We start from the raw sequence: 20,098 nt of genomic DNA on the forward strand, positions 1-20,098 counted from the left end.
CATGAGCTCCAGCCTCAGCCCGTTTCCCAGTTATGCTGTGGAAACCTGCCCCGGACAGATTAATCTTGTGACATTCAGGAGTGTGCCGCACTCCGCGTTCTCTCCTTCAGCCCATTCCTGTAAATGGCCAGGAGTGGCCCTGGGCAAGACGCTGCAGACCCACATGTTTGTTCCCAGCGTGCCTCCCTGGCCTCCGCACCCTCCCTACCACCCCTCCTCCATCTCCCTGGCTGGAAGGGCTCCCTCGCAAGCGGCTGGGCTCTTCACCTGAGGCCTCAGCCGGCGGGGCTGGTCAGTTCAGCGTGGCATCCTGGGGTCACCCGAGCTCACCACATTGTGGCCGGAGCCTGTGAAGCCCAGAGCTCACTCAGGAGAGTGGCCCCGAGGGGATGGGAAGGAGAGTTGGCTGAATGATGAGAACCATCCTAATTAGAACAGCTAATGTTTCTAGTAACAACTATCTGATCATTTCATAACAGTCATTTTCATCACAAACAGCTAAGTGTTTATTGAGCACTTACTACATGGCAGGTATAGTGCCAGCTGTTAGACATGGTTTATTTCCTTTACGCCTTTTAACAGCCCCAAGGAGGGGCTGCTGTGATTACCCCTGTTCTAGAGAGGTGGGAAGGAGCCTTGGAAAGATTTGAGGAAGAAACGGCCCAGGTGACTGTCGATTCCTGGGCATGACTCCCATTTTGCAGAGAAGGAGACCGAGGCTGAGAACGAGTCAAGGTCACAGCCAGCTGCATGTCGGCAGGCTCCTGGATGGGAGACCCTCTACACGGAGTAGGGGGTGCTGCATCGGGAAGGCCAGAACAGCCAGACACGAAGTCCTCATGAACTGCGACATGGCCGGCGCAACAGCATGGATTCAGAAACATGTTCATGGCCGGCTGGCATCGTGCAGAAAATATCCCAAGACAAACAGCATGGGGTGGGGGCTGGAGGACTGCACAGGGACCGGCTTTGAATCCCGGCCGTGTAATCCTAGACAAGTCCCTTCCTTGCTCTGGCCTCAGTTTCCCTTCCTGTGAGCTAACTAGGTGGGTGGGGCTTCCATCCCTGGGTTGGGGTGGGGGTGGGAGGGTCCTTGAACTCACCTGAGGCTGGCCGAGGCCCAGAGTGCCTGGGCTGTTTCCCGGGGAGAGGGGGCCCGTGTCCTGCTCCTGGCTGGCACACTGGAGAACATTTGCTCTCCTGACCAACGGACAGCCCGTCCCTCCTCCACCCTCACCCCCTTGCCATCCCCCAAGCAAACGAAGCGGATTGTCTTAGCTGGACCTGTGGGTGCTGGCCGGGTGGCTAGCCGCAGGCCACAGGCGGAGGTGTCACCCGCCAGGGCCCCGCCAGACACACAGGGCATTGTCCCTCAGTCAACAGCCCCTGGGCACCTCGGCCCGGCTCCTGGCCGGCCCCCACGCCAGGCCCAGCCAGCTGGGGCCCCGAGGCTCCCAGCTGATGACGAGCCCACCCAGCCACCCCCCAGCAGCCCCCTGAAGAGCTATAATTGCTTCGCTCCATCCTGTTGCTGCCATTCTCTTGGTGGAGGCATCTGGGGCCGCAGGCCCGGCGGCAGCTGCAGGCCGACCGCCTGGCTCGCGGGATGGCCTGGCCGCACAACCTGGTACGTGGCGCTTCCCCACCCCTCCCCACCCTCACCCCGTGTTAGGGCCCCAGTGTTTCCTTACTTCTTTCCTATTGATTAATGGCTGCCTCTGTTTGGCTTGGACTCTGCAGAGGCCAGCCCTCCCTCTGCTGTCTCCCCCAGGGCAAGAAAGACACAGAGACTGGTCTCAGAGCCTGCGGCCATGGCCGGCAGCTCGGGCTCCTGAACTGGGCTCAGCCCTGCCACAGTGAAGCCCTTTCAGGCCGAAGGCATCGGGGCAGCAGGGAGAGCCTGGCAAACTCCCTTATGGGGGTGGGGGGTTTCCAAAGAGTCCTGGGTCCTGAGATCCAGGCTGTGTGACCTTGGGCAAGTCCTTTTGTTTCTGTTTCCCAGAGAGGGGAGGGAGGGAAGTTAGGGGGACTTTGATTCTGTTCTGGGTTTCTCGGAGCGGAGGCCTAGAGTCAGGAATGCTGCTGTGAGAGGCTCAGATGAGCAAGCCGATTGTTCAGGAGGCATTTTCCTGCCCCGGAATCCAGGACCCAAACGGAAGAGTTGAGCAACTTGAATCTCTTTGGTGGATTTTGCGCCAGGCAGTGGTGCTGCCAGGAGGGGCTGGGCTGAAACTTGTTTCCAAGGGTCGAGGCTGGCTGGCCTGGATAGGGCCATGGTCAGACGTGGGCCATGCAGGTGCTCAGGTGAGTTGTCCAGGGCAGGTAGGAACCTGGTTAGATTCAGGAACGAGATGACCCCTCAAGATTCCTCCCTTCTGGCGGGCCCTGGGCCCTATCCAAGTCCTGGCCCTTCTCTCCCTGGCTTGCTGGGGAGTCGGCTCCTGCCAGCCTCCCGGGACTTCTCCTGAGCGAGCCAGAGACTTTCCTGATGCTCCTGGTTCTATGGGAGGAAGTGGATGGTGGTGGGTGAGGTTGGATACGGGTGGGTGAGGCGTGGAGGACTGGGAGGCAGGTGGCGGGCTGGGTGTGGATGAGGGGGGCACAGGTATCATGGAGTCCTACAGGGACCTGCCCGTCTCCCCAACTCCATCTCACGCCCCCTCCTCTGCACACTGTTTCAGTCTCACGGTTTCCTCACAAAGCTCTTCACCAACGCAAACCTTTTCTCACACGGCCCTCCCCCCTCACTGTGAGATATTGAGACCCCCTCTGCCCACATCTGCCTCCCTCTTATCCTTCAAACCTCACCTGCAAGCCTGACCCCTCCGCTGCTGCTAAGGGGGTGGCCTGATCTCTAGCCACAGGCAGGCCACATCATCATCATCACGCTTGTCGCCAGAGATTTAGGGGCTTGTTGCTTGTCCACTGTCGGGCCCCCCTCCCCTCGCCCGAGACTGTAAGCTACAGAAGGGCAGGCATGGTGATGGCCCATCACTGACTCGGTCACTGGGGATGAGACAGTATGCCCGTGTGGAGTCTATGCTTAGTTGGGGAGGGACGCATAACAGAGCCACATGCATGAACACTCAATCTGCAGGCATGCAAAGGGTGTGAGGTGTTGAGAGCCCCAAAAGGTCCACTGAGGCATCCCAAAGGACGTGACACTGGGCTGAGTCATGAGGGGTCGAGGGGTAAGAGGCATTTTGAAGATGAGGGAGGCATGACTCTGTGGGTAGCAGCCTGTGCAAAGTCCCTGGGGCAGGAAGGAGCACTGTGGGAGGAAGGGCTTGAGAGACAGCCAGAGGCTGGAGCTCAGGTGTGAGAGGAAGTCAGGGGTGAGATGTGAGGAGGCAGAGCTCAGCAGAGAGACCATGTGGCAGAGTAGGGGAGTTGTTACCGTGAGGGTTAATGGACGAGCTGGAGGGTGACATCAGAGTGGCATTTCAAGCAACTGTCCTCGGCCATGGTGTGGGGAACGGATTGCAGGAGACGGAGAAGTGGGGAGATTTTGAAGAGGTGCTGTAAACAGGACTTGGTGGTGACGGGTACACACGCGTGCCTGCCTGTGGCACACGTGTGGTGGCCTGGCCGGTGGGGGTGGCCCCCATGAAGCCTCTTTTCCCTCTCTCTTCCCTCTCTCTTCCCTGAACCTTGACTCTTGGCCCAGAGGGAGACCTGGCTCTCCTCCCTTTGACGTGTGGTCTTCTTCCAGCTGTTCCTTCTCACCATCTCCGTCTTCCTGGGGCTGGGCCAGCCCAGGAACCCCAAAGGCAAGAGGAAGGGGCCAGGGAGGCCCGGAACCCTGGCTTCTGGGCCTCACCAGGTGCCGCTGGACCTGGTGTCACAGGCGAAGCCGTATGCCCGCATGGAGGAGTACGAGAGGAACCTCGGGGAGATGGTGGCCCAGCTGAGGAACAGCTCTGAGCCGGCCAGGAGGAAGTGCGAGGTCAACCTGCAGCTGTGGCTGTCCAACCAGAGGAGCCTGTCACCCTGGGGCTACAGGTAGGCTGGGCTGGCGGCCTGGGGCAAGTCGCGCGGGGAAGGGGGGGGCACCGTGCCTGCTGTCCCCACCATCGTGAGAGCTGGGCCTTGGACTCGGAGGCCTGAGTGCCTGCGTTTGAATCTCAGCTTGCTTCCTACAAGGCTGTGTGGCTCTGGGCAAGCTCCGCCTCTCTGAGCCTCAGTTTCTTCAGCGTAAGTGAAGTTCAAGCTTCGGAGGTGTTATAGGCTTGCTATGCAGTGCGCCGTCTGCGTCGAGCCCTGGCATGAGCGCTCCCCACGTCCCCGCTGAAGGTGCCCACAGAGCTCTCCCCTCCTCTACCTCGGCGTGCCTCGTACCCCCTCCCAGTCACACCGCCTGCCAGCGGGGTCGATTGCTGTGTCCACATCTGTCTCACGCCGGGCACCTTCCCAGTGCCCCCATCAGAGTCATCTCAGGACTCTCATGCCCCACTCCGTCTCATTCTCCAGGAAGAGGCCTGGAATGTGATATTTCACACATCGCCACGTGATCGGCGTACACAGCCAGGTCTGGGAACCAAGACCCGCTGTCCTTAGATGACAGGGTCCATGTCTTACTTCGGTCATAGATCCACGTCGAAGCACAGAACCCGGCATGCATTAGCAGCCGAATGTATGTGTGTTGAATGAATAATAAAGAAATCGACTAACCTTGAAGGGTCCTCACTGGCAAATCAGGCCAGAGAGATTTTTTTAGGGGCACAGCTTAGGTCCTGAGGCCCTAGAAGAGCATAACTTTTCTGGGGTGATGCAAAGTCTAACATGGTGGGCACTAGCCTTACATGGCTATTGAGCCCTTGAAACGTAACTAGTGGAGCTAAGGAGCTAATTGTGATTATTGTATTTATTTTCATTGAGGGAGAGTTGACTAAATCTGATTAACTTAAATTGAAATAGCCACATGTGGCCAGTGGCTACTGTATCTGGAATGTGGCAATTGGAAGGCTCAAAGCTGGATTTCAGACTACTGTGCCCTTGATTTTGGGGAGAGGTCTTATAAAAATGCAGGGTTTGATCCAGGAGGTCTGGGGTCGGTGTGAGATTTTGCATTTCTTTTTTTTTTTTTAAGTTTATTTATTTATTTTTTAAAAATTTAATGTTTATTTATTATTGAGAGACAGAGAGAGACAGAGCATGAGCATGGGAGGGCAGAGGGGAGACACAGAATCCAAAGCAGACTCCAGGCTCTGAGCTGCCAGCACAGAGCCGGACATGGGGCTCAAACTCACAAACCATGAGATCACCACCTGAGCTGAAGTCTGCCGCTTAACTGACTGAGCCACCCAGGTGCAACAAGCTCTTGGTGATGCTGAGCCCGTAGGCGGTTAAACCCCCTCCCTCCCAATTAGCAGAGGAGGAAGCTGCAGTACAGAGAAGGCAAGCTCACAGAACAAGTCCCCGGACTCTCAGGTCTAGGAGGGAACTTGTCTGTGTTGCCCACCAGTGAACACCTGATGTCCAGGACAGACTCACATGGTGGGTCTCTGAAAAACATTGTTGAATAAATAGGAACGAAGTCAGAATAGAACCCTCCTGACTCCTCTTCTGATGAGGATTCGGCATCAGTGTGCTCATATATGGCTTCCCATGGGATGAAGTTTCCCAAGAACATAAACACGTGGTTGGTGGGGGAGATGGAGAAGGCCTCAGCTTCTTCGCAATCTCACAGCAGAATCTAGTATTGGGATGGGCAACTTGTGGATGAAGGAAGGGAGCTGGGTGACTGGCTGGGGACCCTGAGCCTGGATAACCTTGGGGCTGGCTTGCCTTCCGAGATCTTCGGTTTTCTCTCCTGAAACAAGGAGTTAATTACTGCCCATCCCCCAGCACCGCCCACACTCCTGCTTTGGGAATGAAAACGCTGGATGGGAAAGGTAGGGGTGTGGGGCCTGGGGACTGGTTTGCCCTCCCAGCACCGCCTCCCACTCCGTGCTTTCTCCTGCCTTCTCACAGCATCAACCACGACCCGAGCCGCATCCCCGTGGACCTGCCCGAGGCGCGGTGCCTGTGTCTGGGCTGTGTGAACCCCTTCACCATGCAGGAGGACCGCAGCATGGTGAGCGTGCCTGTGTTCAGCCAGGTGCCCGTGCGCCGCCGCCTCTGTCCGCTGCCGCCCCGCACCGGGCCCTGCCGCCAGCGCGCCGTCATGGAGACCATTGCGGTGGGCTGTACCTGCATCTTCTGACCCACAGCCTGCGGGTGGCCCCGGGGACCACCCTCCCCGCGCTCCCCCACGCCAGCGCCAGACCAAAGAAATACACACGCTGTCTTTTGTAAAGCAAGACTTTGGGTTTGCTTCTCGGGGGTCAGAAGCCAAAACCAGGATGGGGATGGGATGCAGATTTCGGATCAATAAAAAGGTGTACTCCATCACTCAGAGCTCTGCAATATTGACAAAGGCGATTTTTTAGGGCAGTCACATACTTCCTTTAATATGAGTTTATAAGCCTGTGCCAGCCCTGTTATTGGGGCTTGGTTGATAGAAATCTATATAGGAGTGAATGAGCACCCTCTCTCCCCCAAATAAGTCATGGTCAGTTACAAGCACGCTTTTAGGGAAGCTGTGAGCTTCCAGTTTCTGGAAAAGTCTGGCTAATGCTGAAACTCTATAAATACTGAGGAGCAGAGTAAGTGACCTAGAAGGTCTCTTCCAGCTCTGAGATTCTCAGAAGGTCATCCGTAGACCCAGAGAAGAGCCTCCAGGTTGCCAGAGAGTTGTGTGGGTGGGGTTAATCGGGACCAGTCAGCCCCTGAAACGTCCATGTGGATATGGATTTTTCCGGGCCGGGAAAAATCCATACCCACATGGATTTGAACAAACACTCACTTTGAACAAACACTCAGGAGTTGGGAAGCGGCCGTGTGGCTCATTCCTTCCTCCAGCCTTATGCGTAAGGGGATCTGGTTAGATGGTCTGCTGTACCAGTGATTCTCAAACTTCAGCCAGCACCCGAATCACAGGCGGACTCGTAAAAACGCAGATTCCTGGGCGCCACAGGCAGCGGCTCTGATTCAGTTTCTAGGTGGGAGCTGAGATGTTGTGTTTCTAATACAGTGGTTCTGGGGTGATGACTGCTTGTCTGGGGGCCACCCTTGGAGAACCACTGGCTTATATCCAGATACTCCGCTGATCGAAAAGGCAGTGTGGACTGCCTTGTCCTAAAGCCCCTGCTCCTTCCTGCCCTTCAGAAAAGTCCCTGCACCCCCCATTACCTCCTTGCAATTCAATCCTCCCCGACCTCCTAGCCCCCACAGCTAGTCCTAAGCCAGCTGTTCTAGGGTCTAAAAATACCATCCTGCCCCCAAGACAGCTGAGGGGCTCAGGCTGTTTTGTGAGGTTAAGAATAGCTGCCACTTCAGGGTTAATTTCAATAAGAGGGCCACCAGCCAACGTAGGGACACTTGGCTTGGCTACTCTACCTTTAGTGCCTAAAGCAGTCTGAGCTCTGAATGTTTTAAGAGTCTAATTCATGAAAGGGCAATGATTAGGTATGAGCCTGTCTGGGATGGTAAGCAACTTACCTTTTTTGGTATTGTTCTAGAGTGGATACTGCTTAAAATTACCCCAGAAAGCGTTGGCCTGGTTCCAGACACATGGAAAATAGACTTCATGTGTCAGCCCAAGCGAATGCCTCCGGCCACTGCTCATCCCTACCCCCACCCTCCGGGGGTTCGTTGTCTCGGAGGCCCCACAGCCCACTCTCCAGGCCTTAGTAAGACTTGGGTGGCACACAGGGGATGCACGGTTCTGGTGTGGGAAGAACTGAGCTGCAGGATGGGTGCTCTAGTCCTGGGAGACCCCGGGGTCCCTGGGGCCTAAGGATTGGGCGGGGCGACTCCTCATCCCGGTGGGACAGGCTGTCCTGCTCCTACTGGAGCACCAGACACGCAGAGATCCTCAGTAAGTGCCGCTTAGCTTTATCTGGATGTTGCTTTTTCCTAACTTTCTGGGTTTCAGTGTTCTCGTCTGTGAAACAAGCAGATGAGATTTTGGATCTTCGGGGTCTTTTCCAGTGTTACCATTTTGCAGCTTAGGAACGTGGCCTTGTGAGCCTGGGCTGGCAGCTGACCCTTTCTAGTCCCCTGGTTTAAAGGTAGCAGCAGGGAGCTCAGGACCTTTGGAGGTCCAAGGAGAGAGCTGGGTCTACACTGTGCCCAGGAACCTCCTTATGATTGAGTCTGTGTGTGATTCATGTTTTGCCCTGTCTGGTGAAGAACCCCCATTCCGTGAGCAAAGGGACCTTTTCTGCCTTCTCCAGCATTCAGCATGGGGTCCAGTGCAAAAGAGGGTGTAGGGCTGGGTGCATGAATGCATGCATGCACGCATGCACAGAGGCCTCTAGGGGGAGCCCAAGATTTGCCCCAGCACCCGTTGCTCTTTCAAAGATGGGTGAGGAGCAAGGCATTCCTCTCACCTCTGCCATACGTTAGCCACACCCAGCTCTATCTTCTACAACGTCCCATACCCCCAAGTGTTGAAGTTTGCTTAGGTCACCTTCTCTAGGGTCACCTGCTTTAGGTGACCCCAACTACTGTGGATGAGCGTGACCTCCTTCCTGCTGTTTGGCAGATTATAGGGCTCTGTCTCTGCAAATACTCTCTTCTCCTAGAGGACTGTGGGCCCTTGGGGGCTTCTGTCCTGGTCTGAGAAGGCTAGGGTGGGCTCTGGGGCCAAAGCTTTCTGCTGAAACCCATGATCCCTTCTTCTGTCTTCAGGAATCTCTGGCTTTTCCTTGCAGGCAGAGAGATGCTGAGATCCAGCTCTCAGGCTGGGGCTCGAGGAAGCAGGCCAGCCGTCAGCATGGGCATTTTGGCCTGCTTTGGTTCTGAGCTGTTCAGGCCTGTCTACCCAGATAAAGGAAGTTTCTGAAGAATCAGCCAAAGCCCCAGCTGAGGACAGGAGATCAGGTGTAACTGCCCTCTGGCCCAATGCCAATGCTCATCAGTTACAATAGGACAGCCCATGGCATCATTTCAAACACAGACCACGAACGGATGTCATGACATTGATTGCAGTGGCCTTGAGAAGGGGGGGAGGGAGGGGAGGGGAGTTTGGGGGGGCACACCCCCATCCTGCATGTGGTTGAAGTGTGCCTTTCTCTAACACCCTTTCCACTCCAAACCTGTAGTCTGCTCCAGGGGAGGGACCAGACTGTTCTAAGCCAATTAGCTTCATCTCATCCCGTGTCCTGATTACTGGTCCAGCAGCTGAGTCTTTAACCAATCAGCACGTGACATTTGCTGAGAATTGGTTCAGCAGGGGTTGGCCCAGAGCCCACTCTGATTCACAGCCGTGAGAGACCTCTTGCCCTGGACACGGTTGGCAGCCATCCTTGACCAGGAGAGGAGAAATGGCGCTGTCACAGCATGGACCTGGTGCCTGTCCTGTGCCCTGTGCATGGACTTTCCTAACCAATAAAACCTTTTTATTGCATAAGCCAGTTTAAGATTGGTTTTCTACTACTTCAACCACAGGCATTCTTACCGCTGTGCTGGCTTCATAATTCCTATAATAACCGACAGATACATGCTACGTGCCCTTTAAAGGCACCCTCTTCTCCACTGCCACTACCGTCACCTCGGCATAGCAAAATCTTCAAAGCAAATTTGGGCTTCCATCTACATGAAGGATATTTTGCCCCATGCTGAATTCAACTAATTTTAGCCAGAAGCTCCAGACTTAAGCTCTAGGGACTCACTGTGAGACCTCGCCTGAGTTATTTCCTCCTGCTGGGATGTTCCCGCCATCTCTAAAGAATGGGGAAGTGTGCCGGTGACCTCTGGGGCTATTCCTGTTAGGAAAGCCACAGTATCAGTGTTTCCTGGCAGTGTTGTGTCCCCCTGGTTTCTGGGCCCTCCCCCAGAGTCAGACTTAGCAGGTCTGGGTGGGACTTGGGCATCAGCCTTGGCCTCACCTTAGAGGAACTCCATCTTGACACCTTTCTTCCTTTCCTTGGCTGGAGCAAATATTCCCACCATCTAGGAACTGGGATTCTTGCACAGAAGGTCCACCGTGTGACTCTTCAACCCTTGCATAATGGACAGAACGGTCCACTCTTCCAGGTGCCGAGGAAAAGCTTTCCTCTTCCTGTGGCCTGGTGTATTTCCCTTTCCCCACTGGTTGTCAGGAAGCTCAGAGCTGTACTAACTTCTCCACTGAGGTAACCATATCTTCCTTAGGTCCTATCATAATCATGTCTCCCGATATGCCATGCTGAGAGGTGTGGGTGATGTCTAGCAAGTTCACGGCTAGGTACCTCACATCTAGCAAGCCCCCAGTACATGGGAGCTATGATCGTGTGTTGGTGTTCTGATCTTACTTCTACTTTATTGGTACCACCTTGTACCTGTATTTCACTGCAGGTGTTGCCTCCCGTGCATTTTGGGAAAAACAATAAAGAAATCTAATTCGAAATTCTTTCCCCATGTTTCCTCCCAGTTATCCCCGTGTTCTAGTTAGAAAACCAAATCAGAAGCGGCTGGAGAGGGTGGATTTTTATTTCTTCTTAAAAAAAATAAATAAAATGAATACACGGACTTGAACTTCCTTCCCTTCTCTCATTCTCCTCCTTAAAAAGAAGCAAACACTGTGAAAGTCCTTAAGATAGACAGGCAGAGGGCGGGGCCGTCTGGACCCACGCTGTAAGGAGAAGCAGCTTGTCACATGAGGGGCCGGAAAGCGGCCGGGCAGGCGAGCGCAGCCTGCCCGGCTGTGGCCGCTGGGGGGCGCTGTGATCCATCTTCTGCAGGGATGGATCTTCCGGGCTCTCCCCGGAGCCCTCACAGCTCAGTCTTCACCTTGTGCATCAAATCCTTTTGGTCAATCTTATCTAGGTCCTGGTACCAGCGGTTGTAGGCCAGCAGGGCCACGTTCTTGGCGGCCACAGCCGTCACCTCCACGGAGCTGGCCGCCCACTCCAGGGCGTTGAGGTAGAAGAGCTGGTCGTGGAGGGCGAAGCGCGGGAGGCCGGGTTGGGAGCCGTACAGGGGGTGGGCCTGCCACTCGGCCGTCTGCACTGAGTAATAGGAGCGGAAGAGGGTCTTCAGCTGGGACCGCAGGAGGGGCTTGGGGGACTGCACCCGCCAGACGGCTGCCTCCTGAGGCTGCTTCCGCCGGAAGTTGGCTGAGATGTTGACGGGACAGATGTTGTCCAGGACACAGAAGAAGTTGGGGAAATCTGTGGTGAGGATGCTGGCAAAGGGGAAAAGCTTAGGGTCGGGGAAACCAAAGTAGGAAGAGTTGAGGTAGCCATGGACCAAGGAGATGACGGTGGGCTGGAAAGGGCCCCGGAAGGCATCTATGGGCGGGTCAAAGCCGGCAAAGGTGATGGTGCTGCTGTTGTCGTCCAGATGCAGGGGCGTGGCAATGACCACTATGTCATAGAAGTCAGAGCCATTGCCCACTTCATTCTCATACTCCACATAGTACAAGGGTTTCCCTTCTGGAAGGAGAGAGACGAGAGAGCACACAAGTCCATTTATTTCTTGGCTTCTCCCCACTGGTCTCCACCTAGGGCCCAGTGCTGTGGGTATGAGACTCCAGCCGCACCTGGGCTGTCCAGATGGCAGGGCCTGGGCTTTTCTGCCAGTGTGGGGGTGAGCACTGGACTGGGAGTCGGGAGACCTGAGCTTTTGCTCCAGCTCTGCTCTGTGGACTTGGACAGGGTTGTGGCTCGAAGTCCTCTGTGGCCAAACGAACTGGGCTAGATGAATGCAAGTCTCAGCCTTCTGGCTCTGACAGTGGACTTGGGATGACAGTGCCCTCTGGTGTCACTCGGCGGTGCTGGGGCTCCCCGTGGGTTTGCTGGAACCATTCCCCAGGGGATCAAAGACCAGGGCTTAGGGGTGGGGTGGGAAAGGGTCCCGGTCTAGGAATGGAGTGGCCACGCCCCCTGCCCTGCTCACTCACCTGTCTGTTGCAGGGCCACAGTGGTCACTGTGGCATGGATCACATTGGCCTTGGTGAGCTTCAGCAGACCGGAACAAACCAGCTTGTTGCCTCCCTCCACAGACCACAGGCTGCCTTGGGCCCCAGCTAGTGACATGGCTCCTGGGCAAAGGGGGAGGGTGGCCCGTGGGTTCTCAGAACTATTGGGCTATGGGGCTGGAGTCCAGCACCATCCTGCCTGCTGGGCCTCTGTCTCAGGCCAAGACTCCCCCAACATGGACAATGAGAGACAACACATACACAAATACAACGTAGTTTACAATGCTGTGAGGTAAAAATATGTTCAGTGTCAGAGCCAGCTATAAAAGACCACAGATTGTAGGATTCTATTTGTACAGACTGTCCAGTGAGGGGCAAATCCACAGAAACACAGTAGACTTGTGGTGGCCCAGGGTTAGAAGGCAGGGGGTTACTGGGGAAGTGATGGCCACGGTCATGGGATTTTCTGGAGGTAATGAGAATATCCCCAAATTGACTGCAATGATGGATGCGACACTCAACACTACGGAGTTGTTCACTTTAAATAGGTGAATTGGGGGCACCTGGCTGGTTCAGATGGTGGCTGAACTCTCGATCTTGGGGTTGTGAGTTCAAGCCCCATGTTGGGTGTAGTGATTACTTAAAAGTAATATTTAAAAAAAAATATAAAGGGTGAATTGTGCGGTATATGGATTATATCTTGAAGGGCACACACAAGATGCTGGAAGAGCGAGCAGGAGAGCCTCGCTGAGGGGAGGCTTGGCAGGACCTGAAGGCTTGGAGGGAGGCAGTCAGGCCAGCAGTCAGAGGAACTGCATGCTGGGCCTGTGGGAGGTGCTTGCTAAATACAAACCTTTTCATTCATTTCTCCAACAAAAATGGGCTGAGCGTTTCTAATGGTCCAGGCCCTGTTCTAAGTATTTGGGATACCCCAGTAAACAATAGAGATGGAACTTCCAGCCCTGGTAAGCCTACATTCTAGTGGGAAAGGATGAAAGAAGCAGATGAAATAGTGGCTAGAAGCTGATGGCCGCAGGGTAGGGGGACTGGGCCTGCTGGGGGCAGGGGTGGGGTGGTAGGGTAGCTTCCATACCAAGGATGAAAAGGAATGTCTGCACAATTCGAGATTTTACCAGGGAAGAATGTTCCAGGTGGAGGGAAGGCCACCCAAAAGCTCCACGAGGGGGGCGTGTCTAGAATGCCGGAGACATGAAAGGAGGCTGGAGTGGCTGAACTGGGGATGAATGAGCGGGCAGGTGGTGGGGCCCCAGCCAGGATGCGCCTTGAAGGCCACAGGAAGGGCTCTGGGTTTTCCTTGCAGGCAAGTGGGAGCCCTTAACAGAGTTCTACACAGAAGCCTGACATGATGTGTCTTTTGTTTTAAAAGGATCCTGCAGCTGATATATGGAGAAGAGCCTGGAGGGGGAACGGGGCAGGATGGAGGGGGAGAGGGGTCTGGCAGGAGACCGGCAATCCAGGTCAGGGATGCCAACCTTAGACCAGGGAGGAAATGGCGGTGGGAAGCGGCCAGGCTCTGGATATATGTGGAAGGCAAAGCAGATGAGATTTCTTGACATACCTTATGGAGGATAGGAGGGAAAAAACAGGTCAAGGTTTTCGCTGGAGCCACTGAAAGGAGCTACTACCAACGAAGCTCGGAGGACTTTAGGGGAGGCAGGCTTGGAGGGAGAGGTCAGGAGTTCAGGTTTGGCCACATGGGGTGCCCACCAAGCCTCGTGGTGGAGGCATAAGGGCGCACCTGACGTGTAGGTCTGCAGGCCTGGGGGGAGGTCTGGGCTGGAGCTCTTGCTCAGAACTCAGTGGGTGGAAGTGTGTGTAGTCAAGAAGAGGACCATGAACCTGAATCTCCCATGTTAGCAGGCTAGGAGGAGGGACGGGCCCAGCCCGCGCTGGAGGACGGCAGGGGGAGCACATGCCCGCTGGCCCCAGTAATGAGCTGGGGGGAGGAAATGCGTGCTAGATGAATACCCAGGGGCTCTGACCTGCCCATGGGGCAGTTCCTGAGAGGGAGCAGTAGAAGTGGTGGGAACACGAGGGACTGTAGATCTGAGCTTTCCTTTCAGCATCTGAGAAGCAGGGTGAACACTGTCTCCTGCCAGCCTGGAGGAGCGATGCCAGAATCAAATAGGGTCAAGGCAATAAGGTGCTCTGGCAACTGTACTGAGCCTGGTAAAAGTGAGTTTGTTACGGGGAGCCCAGCCCATTCCAGGCTCTGGGGGCCAGGGGAGGCTCACCGGCAAAGGCAGGCATCGCCGCGGACTGGCCATAGCTGGCCCGCAGGACGGCAGAGACGACGTCGTCGATGAAGCGCTGAGTGACGCCCACCTGGAGCAGGGACTCGGCCACAGAGCGCTGGGTCATGTTCACGAAGGCAGACTCCCCCAGCGAGTAGAGCAGCTCCTCCACACCCGAGAAGGCGTAACCATGGGCCTGGTACTTATAGATCCTGGAAGACACGCAGAGGAGGAGCCCTTGTGCAGAAAGACGTCTTGGCTGACCACCCACTGTGGGCTCACTGCACCTGAGAGCCCCAGCAGGGACCCGACCCTCCTCTCCATGTAGGGGGGACAGGAGGCTGGCTCCTCGGCCTATTTGCTGACTATGGTGGTCCTTTCCCAACCACAGGGACAGTGCAAAAGGTGGACGGATACCCTGGATCCACACTGGACCTGGCTTGACATCACAGCTCTGCTAAATGACAACTCCGGCACCTCTCCGAGGGCACAGCCTGCTTCTCACTTGGGTGGGACTGCCAGGCAGTGAGCCATGGCCCGCCCCCATGGACATTGCCCCCTCTCCAGCAGCTGTGGCTCTGCGCTGGCTTCTGGGGCCACGTTGGACCTGATGGCACCTGTCTCCCACCAACGTTGTTCTGCTCTGGGCAAGCCCAGACCGGCCTCCCTTCTGGTTCCATCCAACAGGCTCTCATGCAGCTCCAACCTCACGTCTTGTCCCTCCACATATCCCCCCTGCCCCAGTCTCAGGGACTACTAGTCTGGGACTCATCTGCTGGTAGATTTCCAACTGCCTCTGCCTGGGCTGCTTTGTAAACGTGTTGACTGGTTATCAATGGGACATCCAGACAGAGTTCCTCTCCCACATAAGAAAAAACTCAGCATTGTAGGTTTGGGTAAAACTGACATGGGAGAGACACATAAGAAGAAAGAGGGTTAAGGACACAAACTCTGGGGGATGCCTGGAAAATAGAAGGAAGAGGTGCTGTAAAAAGCATAGCTGTGGAGGTGGGAAGAGTGGAGGAGGCCAGGGGGCCACCTTGAATGACTGTGTCTGGGCCAGGAGGTGGGGAGCACCTACAGGGAAGAGCCGGGATGCCGGCTGGCGAGTTGGTGAACCGTGGGAAGTGGATAGGGTGACACTGGACCACTTGTCCTCATTATTGGAAGGGGTCGGGGAGGGGATGGGGACCCAAGGAGGAGGGAGGTGGTTAAGATAGGAGTTTGGTCTAGATGGGGAAACTGGGGGATGGCAGGGCTTGTAGTGGGGGGCCCACAGGCTGCGTGAGGCCTCTACATGCTTCATTTCGCTTCCTTGGAAGATGAACTGGTTGCATGTTTTGAAAAACCAGATTTCAAACATGAAACAACTGGAAGAACTCACCGCATGCGGTGAGCATGGCCACGCGGCCACAGCTGCCTCTAGCACAGTGCTGGCGGCCCCCCTCAGTGGGGCCTTGCTCCTCAGGGCCCCTGCTCCCTCTTCTATGGCCCCTCTATTTCAGTCGTTCACATCCCAGGTGCACCCCCTGCAGGTGGCTGCATTTGCAACCTAGGCTCTCATGCCTCAGTTTAGCAGAGGGAAGGAATGCTAGTGTGGCCACACCAGAGACCCATTCCCACACCAAGTGCGTACATTCCTCTTGCTGGGTGGACCAGGACGGACCTGTGCAGGGCTCTCACACGCAAGCAAGTCCCTTTTCCATCTTGACAACGTACAGTCCAGCTGGGTCCTTCCCTGTCTCTCTTGCGTGCTCCCTCCAGAGCACCTTCCCTGCAGCCTGCCCTGCCATACCTCATGAACTTCTCCATGACCTCCTCCACCCACATCTGCAGTCTCAGGAAGCTGATGCCGTAGTGCCACCAGAGACGGAAGAGGTTCAGCAGGTACCAGTCCGTCTCCTCCAGCACGAAGTGCTCCCCGCTGAAGATGGCACTCCTGCCCACCACCTCTCGCCGATGCCTCAGCCCTGAGGAGACAGGGAGGAGCCCCTCAGGTCCCTCTCACAGGGATCCCCAGGAGAAATGTAGGGTTCTCCTGAAGGATGCAAACGGCCTGGTTCCGTCAGCGGGGATATGAATGCTACGGTCTGCTCATGTTGCTGGTTATTTAAAACAGCAAATGAATGCACTGGGCTGGCGATGGCTAGTCAATAAAGACATGAAAATGAAAACCATGTACCATTTTACATTTTTTTCCCCAACAGGGATCCACTCAGTCATGAGTGAGGGAAATTCAGATGTCATCCCGGAATGTCCAGGGACTGACAGCTCTCGGATGGTGGCCTCGGACGCCAAGACCACCCGGGGTGGGGGTGGGGAGTGGTCTTTGCAAACTTCCACATGATACAGCTCACAGAGCCCTGGGGCATAGCATCTCACTTCCTCCTCTCTCAGCCTGGGAAGAGGCAGAACAGGTGAGAGCACTTCCAGTTAAAGATGCAGAGACCGAGGCTTAGAGGTTATAGGACCTGCCCCAAGTCCCAGGGTTTTGTGCCTTTCCCTCCAGTTCCTGTCCCTGAGCCACTAAGTTCCCCCATCCCAGGGGCAATATTCCCTCAGCATCCTTCCAGAGGTATTTTCTGCACTCATACGTGTGTATATATTTAGGGGTGCTTCCTCCTCCCACCCCCCACAGTCTATACACGACTCTGCACCTTCCTGATATACCGTGTCTTGTAAATTGTTCTATACTTGGGCGTAAAGGACCCCCTCAGTCTGCCTGCTGAACAGTCTGAATTTTTACTCTCAGATCCCAGTGGCCTGGCACATTTTCAACCTTTTGCAACTATGAACAACCCTGTAATGAATAACCCCGTGTGTGCCACTTAGCACATCTTCAAGTACACCTGCAGGATCCCTTCTGAGAAGCGGAGTTTTGTGCATCACACAGTCTATGGCTTTGTGGCTTTGCTACACGCTGCTGGGCCTGAATCGAACTCTCTTAATCATTAGCTGCGGGGCCTCAGCTCAGGTGTGTAGACATCCTCTGAGCCTTTGTCTCCTCAGGAGATATAACCCGTACTGCAGGAGGGTGGAGCGGTAGGGAAGACTGGAGGGGAGGTAACGCCTACACTCCACCTAGAAGGATGCCAGCTACCTGGCCAGCACATGGCATGTGGAAGCACTTATGATTATGGCTATTGAGAGGCAGCCAATCGAAAGGAAAGGAAACCAGCCTGGGAGTGGAACCTGTGTTCTAATCTGGGCTCTGCAACAGATTCGCTGTATAACCCAAGGCACGTTCCTTCCCCTCTCTGGTCCCAGCTGTTCCATCTGTCAAATGAGGAAACTGGGCTATGTGGCCCCCTGGCCTTGGCCATTGGGGCCATCTGGAAAGAGCCCAGTGGCTGCTGGTGGCCTTGTGGTGCTGGGCACTGGAGCCCCCAGGGATGGTGCACTCACCCAGCTGCTTGACGAAGTCCTGCATGTGCAGGCTCAGGGAGTGGAAGGAGGCGGCCCCGCTCTCGTAGTGCTGCTTGTTGACTGAGATGGTGGCCAGGCGGCCGCCCACGGTCCCCTTCTCGAACACGTCGATCTGCACACGGGGGCCGAAGTGCTGCTGGAGGAAATGGGCCACGGCGGAGCCCCCGATTCCGGCCCCAACCACGGCTGTCAGCAGGCCCGGGAGGCAGACGGGGGGAGAGACAGAGAGCATGGCCGTGAGGATGCAGGTCCGCCCTCGCACCCTCTGGGCTGGTGGCTCCCAGGACCTTGCGTTTCACAGGCTTATAACATCTCAGAAAGGAACCCTGCAGGCTCGTTTTTAGTAAAGCTATTAAAAGAGAGCAGAGGACAACCTGAAAACTGTCCCCTACTAACCCTCATTTTGTCATGAAAAGGACACCATGGCAGCAGAAAGAGCAGAAAAGACACCTCAAAGTTCTGGACGATCGTTTAAAGAGAACAGATTCGACTGTACGCAAACTCACTATGTTGTCCCTGTTTTTATTTCACTATGAACTGGTGAAAACGTGGTCACTGACAGGTGCTGTTAGGTTGGATCAGGGTTTGGAACCACAGTCCAGGGGTCAGCAGACTACAGCCTGTGGGCCAAATCCGGGCCCGTGCCTCTTTCTGCAAACAAGTTTTATTGGAGCAGACACACTCTTTAGCTTGTCTATGGCTGCTTTCATGCTATGGTGGGAAAGCCGAGTAGCTGCAACAGAACTGTGGACTGCCAAGCCTAAAATACTCATTCTCTGGCCCTTTCCTGAAGCAGTCAGCCAACCACTGGTCTAGTGCAACCTACCACCTGACCCTTCAATCTCTTCTACATCTGTGTTTGCCAAGACTGGAATGCACCATGACGGGCTGCTCACTATCACGCAGGGCACTCTATGCCCGTCTGGAGTCTTGTTCCAAAGTCTTGGCTCTGAGGTCTTTTTGGATCTTATCAGCCCCTGTCTTTACTATGCCTCCTGCCTTCCTGCTATTTGTGAACTTGTTTCATGCACCGTGGGTGTTCTCATTCAAGTCACTGATAAAAAACGTGTCACTGGCAACGTGGGCTCTGGGGTGCATTAGGGACCACTGTCCAGGCAGATCCTGATCTCGATGCTGACACTGGCGAGCACGGGGCAAAGCCAGCAGAGCAGCTGGGAAGCTGCAGAACTGGACGGCCACACCGCCCACAATGTTTGCCCACCACGTATCTGAGACACAGCTGCCCCCTCATCTGATGGTCTTGCAACTCGGTCCAAAAACAAAATGAGATAAATCTGGTGTGATCTGTCCCTACTAGACCCATGTTGGACCCATGATAGACCACCAGCTCCTGTCAAGGAAGCCAAAGTACAGGTTCTTTACGATCTGGTCTTCACTGACGTACACACTCCCCGCCCCAGCCCCCAACACTCCACCTTCTCATCTGCCTGGACTTCGGCTATGTGAGGACTTGGCTGTCTCACAATTGTGCCTTTGCCTGCGCTGCTCCCTTTGTCAGGAATGCTGTCACCTTTCACCTCACCGCTTCTGTGGCCCTTGCCTGTGATTATAGCTTGGCTTGCCTGGCTCACCTCAGACAAGTCAGGTGTCACTCCCACATATTCCTGCGGCACTCCCTCTACCCTGGGGCTTCTCCTTGCACCCTCTCCTCCACTCTCCTCGCTGAAGGACTGAGCGTGGCTCACTATGTCCCCAGATCCTGCCAAAAACAAACCACTTGGTCCTTTCCAGTGTTTACAAAGCCATTTCCAAGAATACCCTTAGCCTTTTCAATGCAGTGTGCACCCTTTCCCTCCATTTGCGACAGAGCACCAAATCACCCATTTTTCAGAGGACCTGCTCTCGCGAGGTCTGAAAGCTGCCCATAGGACTACAGGGAAGCAGAAGAGCTCACCTCATTGAGAACCGGCTCATTCAACACCCACAACCTGACGCCCACACTCTAGTCCATGGTAAGACATGCTGGGCCATGAGTGAATCAAGCAGGGCTTTTGTCCTCCTGAGCTCAGGCAGGGAGTGGGCAGACAGACTCCTGCACAGTGAGCTAGGACAGCGTGTGACCAAGTGCAGCAACGATGTTCCATGGAATCCTGAAGAGGAAGCAATGAGTTCTGCCCGGAGACATGGAGACCAGGCTTCACAGGGGAAATAATGTTCAATAGTGAGCTCTGCCTGGCAGCAGAAACATGCTCTCCAAAGCAAGAACAGTATGTGGAACTGGGGGGGGGGGGGGGGGGGGGCCAGGGGGGGGTTTAAAGGGTCCAAAGTCACACTGAGCTATTCAGATTTGACCCCGCAGCAGTCTGGGGGTGAAGTGCTCCTCAGACGAAGCTCCTCTTTCTCGTGTGTAGAGTCCAAACCACCCGGGGCAAACTCAAACTTCTGTCAGACTGCTAAGGACAGTCAAAACAGCGATAGGGCATCTTGGCACTGCCAAGTGTCCTGCCTT

The 20,098-nt window shown here is 55.2% G+C and overlaps 2 protein-coding genes and 1 long non-coding RNA gene across 3 annotated transcripts in view; 2 read left to right on the top strand and 1 right to left on the bottom strand.

Annotated features, from left to right (window-relative positions):
* The first annotated feature begins 1,046 nt into the window (after positions 1-1,046).
* IL17B (interleukin 17B) lies at positions 1,047-6,386 on the top strand. The gene is made up of 3 exons (XM_029941455.1): positions 1,047-1,627; positions 3,713-4,002; positions 5,974-6,386. Exons 1-3 carry the CDS (start codon positions 1,607-1,609, stop codon positions 6,203-6,205), a joined length of 543 nt encoding a protein of 180 aa, XP_029797315.1. The 5' UTR covers positions 1,047-1,606; the 3' UTR covers positions 6,206-6,386.
* A 4,143-nt stretch (positions 6,387-10,529) lies between these two features.
* Positions 10,530-20,098, bottom strand: part of PCYOX1L (prenylcysteine oxidase 1 like) — an 11,906-nt gene continuing 2,337 nt past the window's right edge. The window contains exons 3-7 of the mRNA XM_029943084.1: positions 17,608-17,814; positions 15,998-16,172; positions 14,203-14,414; positions 11,930-12,070; positions 10,530-11,462 (exon numbers count right to left, since the gene is read on the bottom strand). Coding sequence (XP_029798944.1) covers positions 10,801-11,462; positions 11,930-12,070; positions 14,203-14,414; positions 15,998-16,172; positions 17,608-17,814 — 1,397 coding nt within the window. The 3' untranslated portion in view covers positions 10,530-10,800. The remainder of the gene's footprint in view (positions 11,463-11,929; positions 12,071-14,202; positions 14,415-15,997; positions 16,173-17,607; positions 17,815-20,098) is intronic.
* Positions 11,484-14,907, top strand: LOC115294979. The gene is made up of 2 exons (XR_003910245.1): positions 11,484-11,616; positions 14,594-14,907. It is a non-coding gene; the product is annotated as an uncharacterized LOC115294979 (long non-coding RNA).

This window comes from Suricata suricatta, chromosome 6 (assembly GCF_006229205.1).
Source record: "Suricata suricatta isolate VVHF042 chromosome 6, meerkat_22Aug2017_6uvM2_HiC, whole genome shotgun sequence".
In the NCBI taxonomy this organism is placed as follows: Eukaryota; Metazoa; Chordata; class Mammalia; order Carnivora; family Herpestidae; genus Suricata; species Suricata suricatta.